The sequence below is a fragment of the Babylonia areolata genome, chromosome 13, assembly GCF_041734735.1.
Source record: "Babylonia areolata isolate BAREFJ2019XMU chromosome 13, ASM4173473v1, whole genome shotgun sequence".
NCBI classification, from domain to species: domain Eukaryota; kingdom Metazoa; phylum Mollusca; class Gastropoda; order Neogastropoda; family Buccinidae; genus Babylonia; species Babylonia areolata.
In genome coordinates this window covers 19,111,168-19,127,953 of record NC_134888.1, presented here as the reverse complement: position 1 = coordinate 19,127,953, position 16,786 = coordinate 19,111,168, and the positions used below count along the sequence as shown (strand labels likewise).

The window sequence follows — 16,786 nt, the reverse complement described above, 5'->3', positions numbered from 1 at the left end:
GGTGGGGGTGGCACAAGGTGTAATTAGGGCCAGACCTATGGACAGGGTGGTGTGGGGGTGGGGGTGGGGGTGGGAAGGGGTGGGGGGGGGAGGCGAGGGGGTGTTGAAAGGGGAGTGGGGAGGGGGAGTGGGTGATGGCACAAGGTGCAGTTAGGGCCAGACCCACGGGCAGGGATGTGAGGGGGGGTGGGGGGTGGGGGAGGAGGTTGAAAGGGGAGTGGGTGATGGCACAAGGCGCAGTTAGGGCTAGATCTATGGGCAGAGATGTGAGGAAGGGGGTGGGGTGGGGTGGGGTGGGGGTTGAAAGGGGAGTGGGTGATGGCACAAAGTGCAGTTAGGGCCAGACCTATGGGGAGGGGGGGGGGAGGGGGTGGGTGAAAGGGGAGCGGAGGTGGCACAAGGTGCAGTCAGGGCCAGACCCATGGGCAGAGATGTGAGGTGTGTGTGTGTGTGTGTGTGGGGGGGGGGGGGGGGTTGAAAGGGGAGTGGGTGATGGCACAAGGCGCAGTCAGGGCCAGACCTATGGGCAGGGGAGTGAGGAAGGGGGGGGAGGGGGTTGAAAGGGGAGTGGGTGATGGCACAAGGTGCAGTTAGGGCCAGACCTATGGGGAGGGGTGGGGGAGGGGGGGGGTTAAAAAGGGGAGCGGGGGTGGCACAAGGTGTAGTTAGGGCCAGACCTATGGACAGGAGTGGATGGGTGGGGGGGGAGGGGTTGAAAGAGGAGTGGGGGAGAGGGGGGGGTTGGCACAAGGTAAAGTTAGGGCCAGACTCCCGGTTGCTCCGGGCAGATGACGACAGAGCAGCAGGCCGCCCTGGGCCCGGCGTTGCCGGATTTCTTGCTGCCGGGGTCCTCCTTCAGCCCCAGGTCGTCGGCACCGGCGTGAATCTGACCACACAGATAACGATGACGATGATGATAATGATGATGATGGTGATGATGATGATAGGGATGGTGATGATGATGATGGTGATGATGACGATTATGGTGGGTGACGATGACGATTATGGTGATTATGGTGATGATGATGATGATAGTGATGGTAATGACGATGACGACGAAGACGACAACGCGGACGACGACGACGACGATGACGATGATGATGTTGATCAAGTAAATGACGACGATAACGACGACTACGACGATAAAGGACATAATGAGAAAGAAGATGAAATAACAACCACTGTGATGGTTAAGACAGCAGGTGCAGAAGAAAACGAACAAACAAACAAACAAAAGAACAACAATAACAACAAAACCCAAAGCGCAATTACGTCATACTAGAAGCAATAGTGACGTAGTATTAGTCGTGTTGGTAATGGTCATGGTAACTGAACTTCCTTCGTCACTTCTCTATGTGTGGTAACTGTACAGGGAAGAGCGCACACACACACACACACACACACACACACACACACACACAAGGATTTAGGAAAAGAGAAGAACGGAGGACCGAAAGAAAGAAAATGAAAGAAAGAAAGGACTGAAGGAAAAGAAAGAAGCAAACACGAAGCTGGAAGAAGAAGCAGAGGAAAAAGACGAAGGCAGAAGCAGAGAAGAGAGGAGGGCAGAGAGGGCAGAGACAAGACAAGACAAGACAAGACAAGACAAGACAAGACAAGACAAGACAAGTTCTTTATTTCGAGGATAATAGATAAGCACTGGTGTGCTTTTTTTTACATCCAGTCCCCGCCCTGAATAGGGTCTACACTACACAATATCTAATAAAATGAAAGCATGGTGTTAGTAGAGATACATAACAGAGGAAAAAAATATACACAAATCAAAACAAAACCACCTCACACACACACACACACACACACACACACACACACACACACACACACAGCATACAGGCACTAGCATGGTGTTAGTAAAATGCAGAGACGAAGAAACAGTGGGATAATGAAAACCATATGGTTCGGCTTGCGATACCACTGTGACAGAAATAGTTGACCTTGTTATACTTCTGATATTTTTCTTCTTCTTCTACGTTCGTGGGCTGTAACTCCCACGTTCGTTCACTCGTATGTACACGAGTGGGCTTTTACGTGTATGACCGGTTTTACCCCGCCATGTAGGCAGCCATACTCCGTTTTCGGGGGTTTGTTGATTTTGTTAAGCATTGGACGTGTGTGTGTGTGTGTGTGTGTGTGTGTGTGTGTGTGTGTGTGTGTGTGTGTGTGTGTGTGTGTGTGTGTGTGTGTGGAGCGGGGTCGGGGACGGGGAGTTGGTGGGTGGAGGGGAAGGGGGTATGTGTGTGTGTGTGTGTGCAGGGCGGTGTGTGTTGAGGGTGTCTTACCACAATGCCACGCCCCAGCAGGGAGTAACGGCCGAATAGGGATGCTCGTGTATCGTTGAACGATATGTCCACACTGCCGTCCTTCTCCAGCACCATGTTGCCGAAGTCACCGGGATGTCTGGAGTGGGAGAAACACACACACACACACACACACACACACACACACACGAACACACACACATACATACACACACTCACGAATGCACGCACACGCATGCGCATACACACACGCACGAATGCACGCACACGCATGCGCACACACACATGCACATGCACACGCACACACGCACGCACACACACACACACAAAGACACATACACACACAAGCGCGTATACATGAAGGGTGGATGAGAGAGAGAGAGAAGAGAGAGAGAGAGAGAGAGAGAGAGAGAGAGAGAAAGAGAGAGAGAGAGAGAGAGAGAGAGAGAGAGAGAGAGAGAGAGAGAGAGAGAGAGAGAGAGAGAGATGAATGACTGAATGAATTTTATTTCAGAGGGTAATAGACTAAGCAAACAGTTTTTCTCTTCCAGACCCCGAATGGGGAAAAAAATGAACAAATATGTTGAAAGATCGCAACAAACGAATTGATAAACAAAATCACAAAAAGACAACCAACCAACCAACCAACCAAACGAACAAACAAACAAACGACAAACCTATCGAGAGAGAGAGAGAGAGAGAGAGAGAGAGAGAGAGAGAGAGAGACGCACCACCCGAACGCCAAAGACATTTGGACAACAGAGAGAGAGAGAGAGAGAGACAGACAGACAGACAGACAGACAGACAGACAGACAGACAGAGATCGAGAGACAGAGAGAGACAGAGACTTAGAGACAGAGAGACAAACACACCCACCACCCAAACGCCAAAGACATAAAGACAACACACACACACACACACACACACACACACAGATAGAGAGAGAGAGAGAGAGAGAGAGAGAGAGAGAGAGAGAGAGAGAGAGAGAGACATAGAAACAGAGATGGAGATACAGAGACAGAGATCGAGAGACAGAGAGACACAGAGAGACACACACAAACACACCCACCACCCAGACGCCAAAGACATAAAAACAGAGAGAGAGAGAGAGAGAGAGAGAGAGAGAGAGAGACAGAGACAGAGATCGAGAGAGAGAGAGAGAGAGAGAGAGAGAGAGAGACAGACAGACAGACAGACAGACAGACACAGACAGAGGGAGACAAACACACCCACCACACGAACGCCACCCACTAACATAGCCATAACCAGCCAAGCCACACAGACCGTACGCACGCACGCACACACACACACACACACACACACACACACACACACACACACACACACACGAACACACGCAAGCAAGCAGGTAAGCACACAAGCGGACACGGACCTGGTCTGAGCATCAGGAGCCCCGTGGTTGACGCCGTGCGGATTGTAGTGACCTCCTTGCCGCTTGCAGTTCTGGCTGACGTCCCCAAACTCGTGGCCGTGCATGCCGCGCAGGTAACGGACGTCCTCGTCCAGTTTCTCGTCGATCGGGAAGCCACGCAGGCTGGCCTTGACCTCTAGAGGTTCTTCAGGCTGCAGATAAAGAAAAGAAGAAAAAGAAAAAAAAAGAAAAGAAAAGAAAAGAAAATGGGGAGGGATGTGGGGGAAGGGTGTGGGAAGGGGGAGGGGGTGGTGGTGGAAAGAGATGTTTGATCAATTGCAAAGGTGAAGAGAGGATGGATGGATGGAAGAAAAGTGAAAGAGAAGGAGAAGAGGGGGTGGGGGTGGAGGGTGGGAGGGGGTGGGGGAGGAGAAAGACAGACGTTTAATGAATGGAAAGGTGAAGGGAGGATGGATGGATGGATGGATGGACGAGTGGATGGGTGGATGAGTGGATGGATGAGAAGTGAAAGAGAAGGAGAAGAGGGGGTGGGGTGGGTGGAGGAGAAAGAGACATTTGGTTAATGGAAAGGTGAAGAGAGGATGAATGGATGGATGGGTGGATGGGTGGATGGACGAGAAGTGAAAAAGAAGACGGGACGGGGGTGGGTAACAAGAAGGAAGGAAGGAAGGAAGGATGGAAGGCAGGAAGGGAGGAAAAGATGGATGGATAGATGGATGGATGGATGGGTGGGTGGATCGGTGGATGGATGGAAGAGTCAAGGAGAGTAAGAAGGGAAGAGAGAGAAACAACAACAATTAAGGAAGGAAGGAAGGATGAATGGGTGGATGGATGGATGGGTGGAAGAGGAGCGGAGAAGGAGAAGGGGAAGAGAGGGGTAGCAACAATAACGAACCAACCAACCCCCAATCGAAATCAAGAAAGGATGGAAGGAAGGAAGGGAGAATGGGAGGAAGGAATGAAGGAAGGAAGAATGGAAGGAAGGAAGGAAGAATGGAAGGAAGGAAGGAAGAATGGAAGGAAGGAGAATGGATGGAAGGAAGGAAGGAAGGAAGAATGGCAGGAAGGAAGGAAGGAAGGAAGGAAGGAAGGAAGGAAGGAGAATGGATGGAAGGAAGGAAGAAAGGAAGGAAGGAAGAATGGCAGGAAGGAAGGAAGAATGGAAGGAATGAAGGAATGAAGGAAGAATGGAAGGAAGGAAGGAAGGAAGGAAGAATGGAAGGAAGGAAGGAAGAATGGAAGGAAGGAAGGAGAGAAGGAAGGAAGAATGGAAGGAAGGAAAGAAGGAAGAATGGATGGATGGATGGGTGGATGAGGGTAAGAGTTGAAGGCTGGGTGAAGGAAGGCGAGGGCCGATGAAGCTGAACAGCCCGGATAAGATATAGAAATGAACTCGATTGATACTGGGTACCTGACAATTTCCACACTTCGGTTGTGTTATCACTGCGCCACTCACTGAGTTACCATCCCCGCCCCCCGCGCCACCCCGCCCCCTTCCACACACACACACACATACAGAAACGATAAAATACTTATCAAATGCGTGTGTACACACACACACACACACACACACACACACACACCACACACACACACACACACACACACAAACAACAAAATACTTTTCAAATGCGTGCACACACACACACACGCACACACACACACATACACACACGCATACGCACGCACACACGCGCACACACACCGCACCAAGCATCAGAAAATATCGACATATGGACACGAAGCACGCGGTGTGATAAAACACGAAACCAGGCACTCACCATTTGTCTCATCATGATGGATCCCGAGATTTTGTGGGCGCCAGGGACGTCAGGGTTCCCCACAACTTCGCACACAGCATAGCGGTACTCTGAAAGAAGTTTAGTGTTGAGAGATCCATGTTATTAAAATGAACAAAAGCTTTTGTTTAGTGTTGAAAGATACATGTCATTAAAATGAACAAAAGCTTTTGTTTAGTGTTGAAAAGATACATGTCATTAAAATGAACAAAAGCTTTTGTTTGGTGTTGAAAGATACATGTCATTAAAATGAACAAAAGCTTTTGTTTAGTGTTGAAAAGATACATGTCATTAAAATGAACAAAAGCTTTTGTTTGGTGTTGAAAAGATGCATGTCAATAAAACAAACGAAAGAAAAGTGACCAAAGGGAAGCGCCGAGGCAGACTCGGTTCATTAAAATTAAGGCGTTGGGACTTCTGATCCAGTGTGTTCACCAGTGATCAGGGTTCGAAGCCCCGTTTCGGTGTGGTGGTGTGTCCTTGGGAAGGATGCCTCACTCTTGAATGTCCTCACTCCATCCACCCAAGTGTGAATGGGTAGGTACCCGACTTTGGTTTTGGAAAGGTTAAAACTACGGAAGGAGAGGACTGGGCCCCGACTTCCGTGTTCCGAGCCCTGCAGGTGCCAGTTGCATTGCTTGGTTCTAACGTTTTGACAGTTACACGTGACTAGATGCCTACGTTGACCGAACTACGCCATTGGTCAGTTCCATACTACACACAGTTAGTAGCGGGTTACGACCATACTAGGCTCTTCCGTCCGAGCAATGCAATTGGCTCTGGGGACATACTGGATATGAGTCAACAGCCCCTTGTGGCACAAACAGGCTCTGAGACCTTCAAACCGTATGTCAATAAAATGAACAAAAGGAAAGTGACCAAGCACATATTGGTAAACGACCATTCTGCCACAAACTCACATACCTACATAATTCTTCTTCTTATTCTGCGTTTGTGGGCTGCAACTCCCACGATTACTCGTATGTACGCGAGCGGGCTTTTACTTGACCGTTTTATGCCTACATACGAGTACTGAAGCGCGCGCACAAACGCGCGCGCGGGCGCGCGCAAGTAAACAAAGCGAAGACCAAAACAAACCATTTGACACAGGCAGTTCCCCACCCCACCCAGCACCCCCATTTTTTTTTTTTCGTAGCAAAATAATTATGTCATGTCGAATTTTGTAATATCGAACCTTACCACATCCTGCATATCCTTTTTGATGTATGTAGGTATACTTGTTTGTATTCTTGACATTTCTATGCACTGAATGCCACATCGAACCACCTTTATCCTCCGTGGGGATTCCCGATTCTCTCTCAGTATATCCCCACCCCCTTGAAATTCTGTGCCAAAACTTCCCATTTTCTTTCGTTTTTTGTTTTATTTCTTTTCTTTTTTCCTTTTCATTCCGACGTCTCTTCTGTTTTTATTTTCTGCCTTTTCGGTCTATTCATCTATATATTTTCCCAGGAAGCCTTGAATATGTAGTATTTTTATATGTGGACTTGATAATTGGGCATTCATACTATTTTTTCTCTCGCCAAAGACGAGTGAGGTGTCCGTTTGCTATTTTTGGTTTTTGTATGCGTGTTATTAGATTTAATTTTGCGTGTTTTGTTTTGTTCATATTCAGGAAAGTTTTTTTTTTCTTTTTCATTCATTATCCTCTGGTGAAAGATTAATGGTATGGTCACCGTTCGTTCGTTCTTTAGTCTAATTAAAGTCTTTTAACTAACGTCTGTTCACTTTTCAAAGTCAGAGGTGGCCTATGTTCTAGATTTATATGCATGCATGTACGCCTGATTTTCTTTTCCAAGCGTTTTTTTTCCTCCCTTAAAAAAAAAAAAAAAAAAAAAAATCCCATACTTTACAGGATCGACATTTTCAGTTGCTTTTATTTTATTATTATTATTTTTTTTTTTTACCTAGCCCTGATATGGCCCCATGTTGTCAACTTGGCTACGAGCAACAAAGTTGAAAAGATAAAAGAATCACCTTTAGGTAGCGCCGGGGGCAAGTCCTGAGGGCGCTTCATTCGTTCTCCCATGTCACCGGCGTGAAGGTGAATGTGCACGTGCGTCCCGTGGCCTCCGTCATGCACGCCCTCGTGATGATGATGGTACTCGTCGTCAAGGTCATCGTGGTGGTGGGCATAATGGCGCCCGTGTTTGTCGTGACCAGGGTGGTGTTTGGGGTCTTTTCGGCGGTGCTGACAGTGAGGACAGTGCCCCTTCTCGTGGTCGTGATGTCCGTGCTTGTGGCCCATCTTGGGGTCGTGTTTGTGGCTCATGTTGGGGTCCTGGTGCTTGTGGTGCTTGTGGTCGGGACTGTGGTGAGGAGGCCCGTGTCTGTGGCGGTCGTCGTCGTCGTCGATGTCAGGATCGAAGTCTTTGTCGTGGTGTTTACCGCGGTGTTTTTTGTGGTGGCCGTGTTTCCGTCTGGGAGCGGCTTTGTCGTTCTGGGGCTGAATAACGGCTGCCGCTTTCCCTATCATGGGAGGCTTGACGATGACCTCTTCCGAGGAGTCGTCCTCTTCCGAGGCGCTTTCCTCCTCATCGTCGTCGTCCTTATCCTCTTCTTCCTCTTCAGGATCGCAGGGATGGTCATGGTGGTGGTGAACGTGGTAGTCATGATGGTGGTGATGGTCATCGTCGTCGTCGTCGTCGTGGTCTTGGTGGTGGTGGTGGTCGTGAGGGTCTATCAGGTGGCTGTCCCCGTGGACGTGGACGTGCACTGGCTGGCTGAGCATCTCCACTTTGCCCCACAGGGTCGTCACGTTCTTCTCCAGGTCCTTGACTGCAACCAGAACATTTTACAATGAATCAACCAAAACACGCGCGGTCTGCTTGTAAGACCTCAACAGTCTAGAAGAATAGCCAGAGGGGGGAAGATTAAGCATCTGCAGTCTATTTGTAGGGCCTAAACCGACTTGAAAGAAAACTGAAACCAGGGGTTTGCAGGAGGGGTGGGGGTGGGGGTGGGGAGAGACTGAAGTGAAGAAAAGAAGAAGCAATGATCAATACGCGTGATATGGGAGCTGGGAAAAGAAAGGAGGGTGAAAAAAAAGACGAAGGGGCAGAGAGAATGTGTGTGTGTGTGTGTGTGTGTGTGTGTGTGTGCGCGCGCAGGGATGGGTGGGGCGCACGTGGCGGGTGGTGGCGCATGAAGAGAGAGACAAGAGCTCAGATGGGGAATGAAGAGGGAAGGAAAGAGATTGGTTTGAAAAAAACTGGTTGCTGATATCTGAACACTCTTTATGCCATCCCCACCCCAGTCTACCCTTGATACCCTGATCTTTGAAAAAATAAAACAAAAAACAACAACGACAACACATAAAACAGACAAAAAACCCCAGCGATTGCCATCTGGATAAAACGACCGGAACATTCTAAAAAACTCCAAAGTCGTTTACCCATTTGCAATGACTTTATCATTATTATTATTATTATTATTATTATTATTTTACATTATACCATTGATACCATTAATACAGGTCAAGTCAATCAAACATTATTATGGCTCGAAACAACAAATCTGACTGCGCGGGGCTGGACTTTGCCGCAGATGATATTGATGCGATATGAATGATGGGTATTGTATTGTATAGTATTGTATCATCTCCTACAAGGAGCACAAGACCAATGACTATGTGCGGAACCTGGTCAGCAACCTTGTTGGGCCCCAAGAACCACTGCTGGCGACTGTCAAACGACGGAAGATGGCATGGTCTGGTCACGTCATACGACATAACACCCTCTCCAAAACCATCCTGCAAGGGACTGTAGAGGGAGGGCGCAGACGGGGGCGGCAGAGAAAGAGCTGGTCCGACAACGTAAAGGAATGGACCAAAATGACGATGCCAGATCTCCTCACGACAGCTGCCAACAGAACGGCGTGGCGAGCTATGACATCTTCCTCATGTCCCCCCAACGACCCCAGCGGTCGAGTGAATGAGTGAGTGAGTGAGTGAGTATTGTATTGCATTGTATTGCATTGCATATATTTCATTGTGTTGTATTACGCTACATTGTACTGTATTGTATTATATTGTATTACACTGTATTGCATTGCATTGCATTGTATATATCGTACTTTGCTGTATTGTGGATATTATTGTATTATTTTATGGTATAGCATTGCATTGCATTGCATTGCATTGCATTGTACTGTACTCTACTGTATTGTGTTGCATCGCATTGTATATATTGCATTGTGCTGCATCGTATTGCATTGTGTATTGCACTGTATTGTACTGCATTGCACTGCATTGATTTGTACTGTGTTAATTGCTTTTCGTCACAATAGATTTCTATGTGTGAAATTCGAGAATCACAACAGTTCAGCAACATCAATATTTCTTCTTCTCTTTTCTGTCTGCATGTGTGTATGTGTTTGGCTATCAAAGCGGATTTTCCCGCAAAATTTCCGCCACAGATCCGGAACTGTGGCTGTGTATGATGTGACTGGATTGACTATATATAGCTTTGTATGCGCGCTCCTTGTATTGATCTCATGGCGAAGGTAATCTTCAGATTTTGTCAGAGCAGGCTGAGTGTCTTGTTTGCTTTTCAGCAGTGGTTGAGCTTCGCTCAGCCTTGGTCGCTTTGGATGTAATGTTCTGGTATGTTGTACCTTGCGTGACTCCCTCTCTCGTGTTTCCATCCTCTGCACCTGTTCCTCCCCCGTGTGTGTGTGTGTGTGTGTGTGTGTGTGTGTGTGTGTGTGTGAGACTTGACTTGACTTCATTTATTGTCATAAAATCCCGAAGGATTAATAGACACAACAAAGAACAAAAGGAACAAAGAAATAAACGGTCATCTAATACGCATGCAATGAAATACATAGTTGGCGTCTGTTTTTTGACAGTCATCGCAGTTGAATAAATCACTTGGTTTTAGGATATTGTTTTGTTATTTTCTAGTGATCGCATTTGACTGATGATCATACTGCTGTATAGTTGTAATTAGATGGTTTCGCAAATTATGTAATAAGATACACGTATCTAAGAAATGCAATTCATCTTCAACAACTTCACATATATCACATAACCTCTCTCTCTGGGAATATTTGCATATCTTCCTCGTTCGATATTTAAATAATGTGCGCTTATTTTGAGTTGACAGAGAGCTTGTTTGTGAGCAGGATCGATTTTATCAGTTAGATCATTCTCAATTTGATAATCGTTTCTTTTAATTTTGTTGCAGAAGTCTAACCTGTTCAGTTTTTTTCTGTTTCCAGAATTTGTGTGTGTGTGTGTGTGTGTGTGTGTGTGTGTGTGTGTGTGTGTGTGTGTGTGTGTGTGTGTGTGTGTGTGTGTATGTCAGTCCACCTCTGTCTATCTCTGTATCTCCCCCCCCCCCCCCCATTTAATCTTTCATAATTTCATTCATTTACTTCCCTCCACCCCACCCCACCCCACCCAAACCCTCCAACCCCCATACAATATCGGAAAATATCACCTGAGTACACGCGCCAAAGTCCTTGTGATCAAGCTGCAGATCTCTAATCACGTGTAACAGACAATGGTAGGTTGTTGGGGTCGGCAGCTTTAAAAAATTTTTTTTTTTAATTATTTTTTTTTAGCCCTGTCGGCTGCCGATAACCTGTGACCTCTTTTATCTGTTGTTGACAGTCTGGGCGGCGATCACGTGTCGTGGAACCTAATCACCGCCTTGGACCAGCGACACAATACTCGACCAATCGTCGCCTGCGGTGGGAGGGGGCCGGAACACCTTTGATAAAGAATTAGGTATGCTATAATGGCGACCACCAGAACACGACCCGAAATGTCTCCTCCTGAATTGTCTCCTCCTGAATTGCTTGTTGACCAGATGTTGATAAAAAAGATGGTGGTGATTTATCATCATCATCGTCATCATCGTCATCATTGTCATACTATTATACATAACAACAACATGATGATAGTTGCCATTGTAATCATCATCGTCGTCGTTATCATTTATAATGATAATAATAATGATAATAATAATAATAATATTATCATTATTATTATTATTATATTATTATCATTTTATTATTATCATCCAATTAGCATATGTGATAACAGGAGTAAGCACGTATAGCTATGATAAGAGACCAATGGGAATACAAAGCTAAGGAAAAAATGAGGTAGTGTGTGTGGGGGGGGGGGGGGGGGGGGGGGGGGGGTGCAGGCTGAAACTGTAGATCTGCTAGAATACAAAGCTTTGGCAACACAGAACACAAGGTAGCAATATATTATGTTCAGAGTGTGTGTCGAAACAGAGAGCTGTTGGAAAATAGAACCGTTGAAAAAACAAACTCGGGTGTACATGAGGAATAAAAACGCATGGGTAAGCAATGGCTAGATATTGCTGTGTAAATGTGGATCATCATCATCTTCTTCCTTCTTCTTCCTTTTCTTCTTCTCTTCCTTCCACGATGAAAGATTCTTTGGGGCGCCACACGGAGACTCTGTTCACTACTGGACTCCTCCAGTGGCAACATTCACATTTCTTTCCCTGTACTTTTCCGCTTACAAGACGGAAAAAGTTGTGAATTCATTAATAACACAGTAATATTTTGTATTTGTATTTCTTTTTATCACAACAGATTTCTCTGTGTGAAATTCGGGCTACTCTCCCCAAGGAGAGCGCGTCGCTACACTGCAGCGCCACCATTATTTTGTATTTTTTCCTGCGTGCAGTTTTATTTGTTTTTCCTATCGAAGTGGATTTTTCTACAGAAATTTGCCAGGAACAACCCTTTTGTTGCCGTGGGTTCTTTTACGTGCGCTAAGTGCATGCTGCACACGGGACCTCGGTTTATCGTCTCATCCGAATGACTAGCGTCCAGACCACCACTCAAGGTCTAGTGGAGGGAGAGAAAATATCAGCGGCTGAGCCGTGATTCGAATCGGCGCACTCAGATTCTCTCGCTTCCTATGCGGACGCGTTACCTCTGGGTCATCACTCCACATTCTCTACATTTCCTCCCCTCCACTCTTTGACCAGCCGCCTTTACGTTATTCCTGAGGGGAAGAAATGTAGAGTATATATATTACAATGTTATTCAAACTAATTTACAACTTTTTCCGTTTGGCCAGCTGGAGGAAGGCCACCGTGAACTTGGAAGACCCTGCAAGCGCTTCAAGGACACCTTGAAGACAAATCTCAAAGCCTGTGACATAGATATCGCTTCCTGGGAAACTGATGCCCTTGACCGCTCTCGCTGGAGGATGTTGTGCTCTAGTGGCATAAAGACGTTTGAAAACAAGAGAACGCTGGCCATTAAGGAAAAGCGTGAGCGAAGGAAGCAGGGCGCAACTTCTGGAGACGTTTTCCCTTGCAACACCTGTGGGAAGTGCTGCGCATCCATAATCGGCCTTGTCTCCCATATGAGGACACACACTGACAGATAAGCCTGCCTGCCTACTCATCCGTCGGACCGACGGGAGACTCCGTCGACAACTTTTTCCGTCATCAGAAGGAAACTGAACGGAAAGAACGTTGGGGGAAAATGTAGATATTGCCCCCCCCCCCCCCTCCCATCTCTATCGAAGCCTGGCTCAACGCAAAAAGGATTTCCCGTCCACTCTGCTGTGTTGTCAGTCCATCGGCTAGTTTTAGGTCTTCTCATGCACCTCCTTTCTCCAACACTTCCTTGGGGGACTGTGGCCATAAATATGATAATACGACTATGGAAATGACAGGTGGTCTCTTCGGGAGCAGTTATGTCCCTTGAATTCTTAATGGAGTGTCCTGTGCGTGCCCGCACCCATCGTGAACACAGCGCAGGCCTCCAAGGGTGGTGCAGGATTGTTCCAAGGGCGGGTGGAGACAGTGCTTCTCTGGGTCCTCCCTAGCACCTTCGGGTGTTTCTCTTTCTAGGTCTTCTCATGCACCTCCTTTCTTCAACACTTTCTTGGGGGGCTGTGGCCATAAACATGATAATTCAACTATGGAAGTGACGGGTACGGTGGCCGAATGGTTTGAGCATCGGACTCTCGCCCGTGCTTCTCCTCGTTCGATCCGCGGTTCGGCGCACCTGGTTGGTAAAGGGTGGAGATTTTTCCGATCCCCCAGTTCTTCTTCAACTCAACACAAGTGGGTTTTTTACGTGTTTGGCCGTTTTTAACCCGCAGCCATACTCCGTTTTCGGGGGTCTCCTGTTCAACATGTGGGCAGACCTGCTGGTGCCTGAACCCTCTTCGTGTGTATACGCATGCAAAAGATCTAATACACAAGTGCATGATCCCGTAACCCATGTAAGTACTCCGTGGGTCATGGAAACACGAATATACCCAGCATGCATCAACCGCGACAGGGTAATCGGCAAGTCAATGTTGGTCGTGTAACGAAAGGAAGAAGCAGAAGAAGAAGAAGAAGAAGAAGAGGAAGGAGAAGAAGAAATGAGAAAATAGAGCTGTTAGTGAAAGGCTGGCACTGTAGTAACAGAGCCGCAAAGCACAGTTCTGAAGACTACAGAGCTCTGTGGAATACAGAGATGTTGGAACGGAGGAAATGCCGGATCGTAGAACTTTGGGGGGATACACTTTGCTGGACCACAAAGCCATGAGAATTTTGAACAGACTTTATCTAACTAGAGCTGCGAGGGAATCTTTTCATCAAGCCCAACTTTTGATATTCCACGGAGAGTATGCATCATTCTAGAAAGAGGGCTTGGGGGAAATTGATCAGAGTCCCCATGGAAATCATTCGTTTTAAAAACGAACAGATCTCCCCTCAAACAACAACAGACAACAAAGCCAAAAACAAATGAAACAAAACAGTATTTCTTGTGTGGTAGTCAGTTACATAAAGAGAGACAAATTGACAAAGAGATGGGAAAAAAAGGAGAAAGAAATAGAGAAGAGATAATTAATTACACAAAGAGAGACAAACAGAAAGTGCAAAGAGAGAAAAAGGAGAAAGAAATAGAGAAGAGATAATCAGATAAGACAGAGAGAGAGAGAGAGAGAGAGAGAGAGAGACAGAGACAGAGACAGAGACAGAGACACAGAGACAAAGAGAGAGAGGGAGAGAGAGAGAGACAGACAGACAGACAGACAGACAGACAGACAGAGAGGTACACCAAGAGACGGACATACAGATAAGCAGACATACTGAAGAAACAGGAAATCAGAACTTACCAATGGCAGCAACTCGTCTCTTGGGAGGTTTCCCCATCTTTTTCCTCTTCGCTTGACCCTCAGACATAGACAAGAGGCATACCAACAGTAACCCCATCAGCAACACCCCTGCCACAGATCGCGTACTCGCCATAGCCAAAATTCTTTCCGACTAGATCTGCTCTTACAAAAAAACTATCCGAACAACGGATATCTAAAAACCGCTTACCGAACCAGAAGGACCGAACAGCTTGTTTTGGCAATGATGAAGATTTCGTGATGTGGTCACTGAACACAACGTCAGAACGACGTTACTGATTTTTTTAATTTTTTTTTTTTTTTTTAAACGGTTTTGAGCGTTACTTTGAATGATGTTACCACATGGAGAAAGCGAATGTTAAATCAGAGCTAACGGTTTTTGGGAAAGCTTTGACTGTCGTTCAGAGCGACGTTGCTTGTTTACTTTGAACAAGGGCAACTAGACTTTTGTGTGTCTGTCTTCCTTTCTACCCGTCCTTATACACTCTGTCTCTGGCTACCCGATCCGACACAATGAAGGTGAGTGGTTGTTATCAGAGCAACGGCACGAGACTGCTTCATATCGTGGTGACACGAACTGGAACTTTCGTTTGAAACTAAGGCGCGGATCTCACGTGGAAATATTTGGCTGCTTCTTGCGTTTTTTTGAATTTATTTATTTATTTATTTTTTTAATCTAATCTCATTTCGTTTTCATGAATGCGTTTCGGGAAGATTTCCTTTCGGGGGGGGGGGGGGGGGAGGGAGGAGAGAAAAAGGGAGAGAGAGAGAAAAAAACAACAACAACAACAGATTTTCAAGTCTCTGAGAGTATATATATATATATATATATATATATATATATATATATATGTGTGTGTGTGTGTGTGTGTGTGTGTGTGTGTGTGTGTGTGTGTGTGTGATTATTTCTGCTTCTTCTTCTTCTGCGTTCGTGGGCTGCAACTCCCACGTTCACTCGTATGTTTACGAGTGGGCTTTTACGTGTATGACCGTGTGTTTTTTTAACCCCGCCATGTAGGCAGCCATACTCCGCTTTCGGGGGTATCTTCTTGTTTCCATAATCCACCGAACGCTGACATGGATTACAGGATCTTTAACGTGCACATTTGATCTTCTGCTTGCGTACACACACGAAGGGGGTTCAGACACTAGCAGGTCTGCACATATGTTGACCTAGGAGATCGAAACAATCTCCACCCTTTACCCACCAGGCGCCGTTACCGAGATTCGAACTCGGGACTCTGAGGTTGAAAGACCAACGCTTTAACCACTGGGCAGTTGCGCCCGTCTGGTGATTGTTTCAAATTATTTACCTGAAAAGATTCCTATATCTCGATCGCACTTTAGTCAGGCTGTTAACTTAAAACACAACATCGCCTCTGATACATGACTCTTAATACAGTCTAATATCATCAACTTAGATGAACAGACTGAAAATGAATAAAGAAAACGAATGACTCTTAATATGACCTGTATGGAAACCACGGTCATTTTCAATGTCAGCCTATACGTACTACAATAAGAGGGAAATTTTCATGGCTAGACCATTTTCATCAGTTTTGATAACTGCAGCGAACAGTGAACCAACGTTGAGGTCTTTTCAAGCTTGTGACACTAGAAATATCCATCTCGGTCACGGGCCCTGGTGGGTAAAGGGTGGAGATTTTTCCGATCTCCCAGGTCAACAGATGTACAGACCTGCTAGTGCCTGAACCCCTTTCGTGTGTGTAAGCGCATGTAGAAGATACACGCACGTAAAAGATACCGTAATCCATGTCAGCGTTCGATGGGTTATGGAGACGAGAGTATACCCAGCATGCACACCCACCTCCTTCCCGGCGAAACCGGAAACTGACGGCGGGGATAGAAATGGTCATAATTATTCGTAAAAGCCCACTCGTGTGTGAACACAAATGAACGTGGGAGTTGCAGTCCACGAAAGCTATTACCCCCCCACTAAAAACAACAACAACAACAACAAAACAACAACAAAAAACAAAACAAAACAGCCGAGACATTTTCCACGTGCAATCACACCCTTAGTGATGCCGAACTAAAATATGGCAACAAAAGGCAAAATGAGATATCCAGGTGAGTGGGTCAAGGATAAGTAACTGAGCACACATCTCACATGATTCACTGGTGTGAGGCCTCGGAAAATGCT

General features: G+C 46.4%; 1 protein-coding gene across 1 annotated transcript; it reads right to left on the bottom strand.

The window, feature by feature from the left end:
- Positions 1–483: 483 nt before the first annotated feature.
- On the bottom strand, positions 484–15,142 carry LOC143289125 (uncharacterized). Its single transcript, XM_076597994.1, has 6 exons — positions 14,605–15,142; positions 7,470–8,270; positions 5,454–5,542; positions 3,673–3,863; positions 2,301–2,418; positions 484–886 (listed from the first exon to the last, which is right to left on the bottom strand). Exons 1-6 carry the CDS (start codon positions 14,735–14,737, stop codon positions 758–760), a joined length of 1,461 nt encoding a protein of 486 aa, XP_076454109.1. The 5' UTR covers positions 14,738–15,142; the 3' UTR covers positions 484–757.
- Between the last annotated feature and the right edge of the window lie 1,644 nt (positions 15,143–16,786).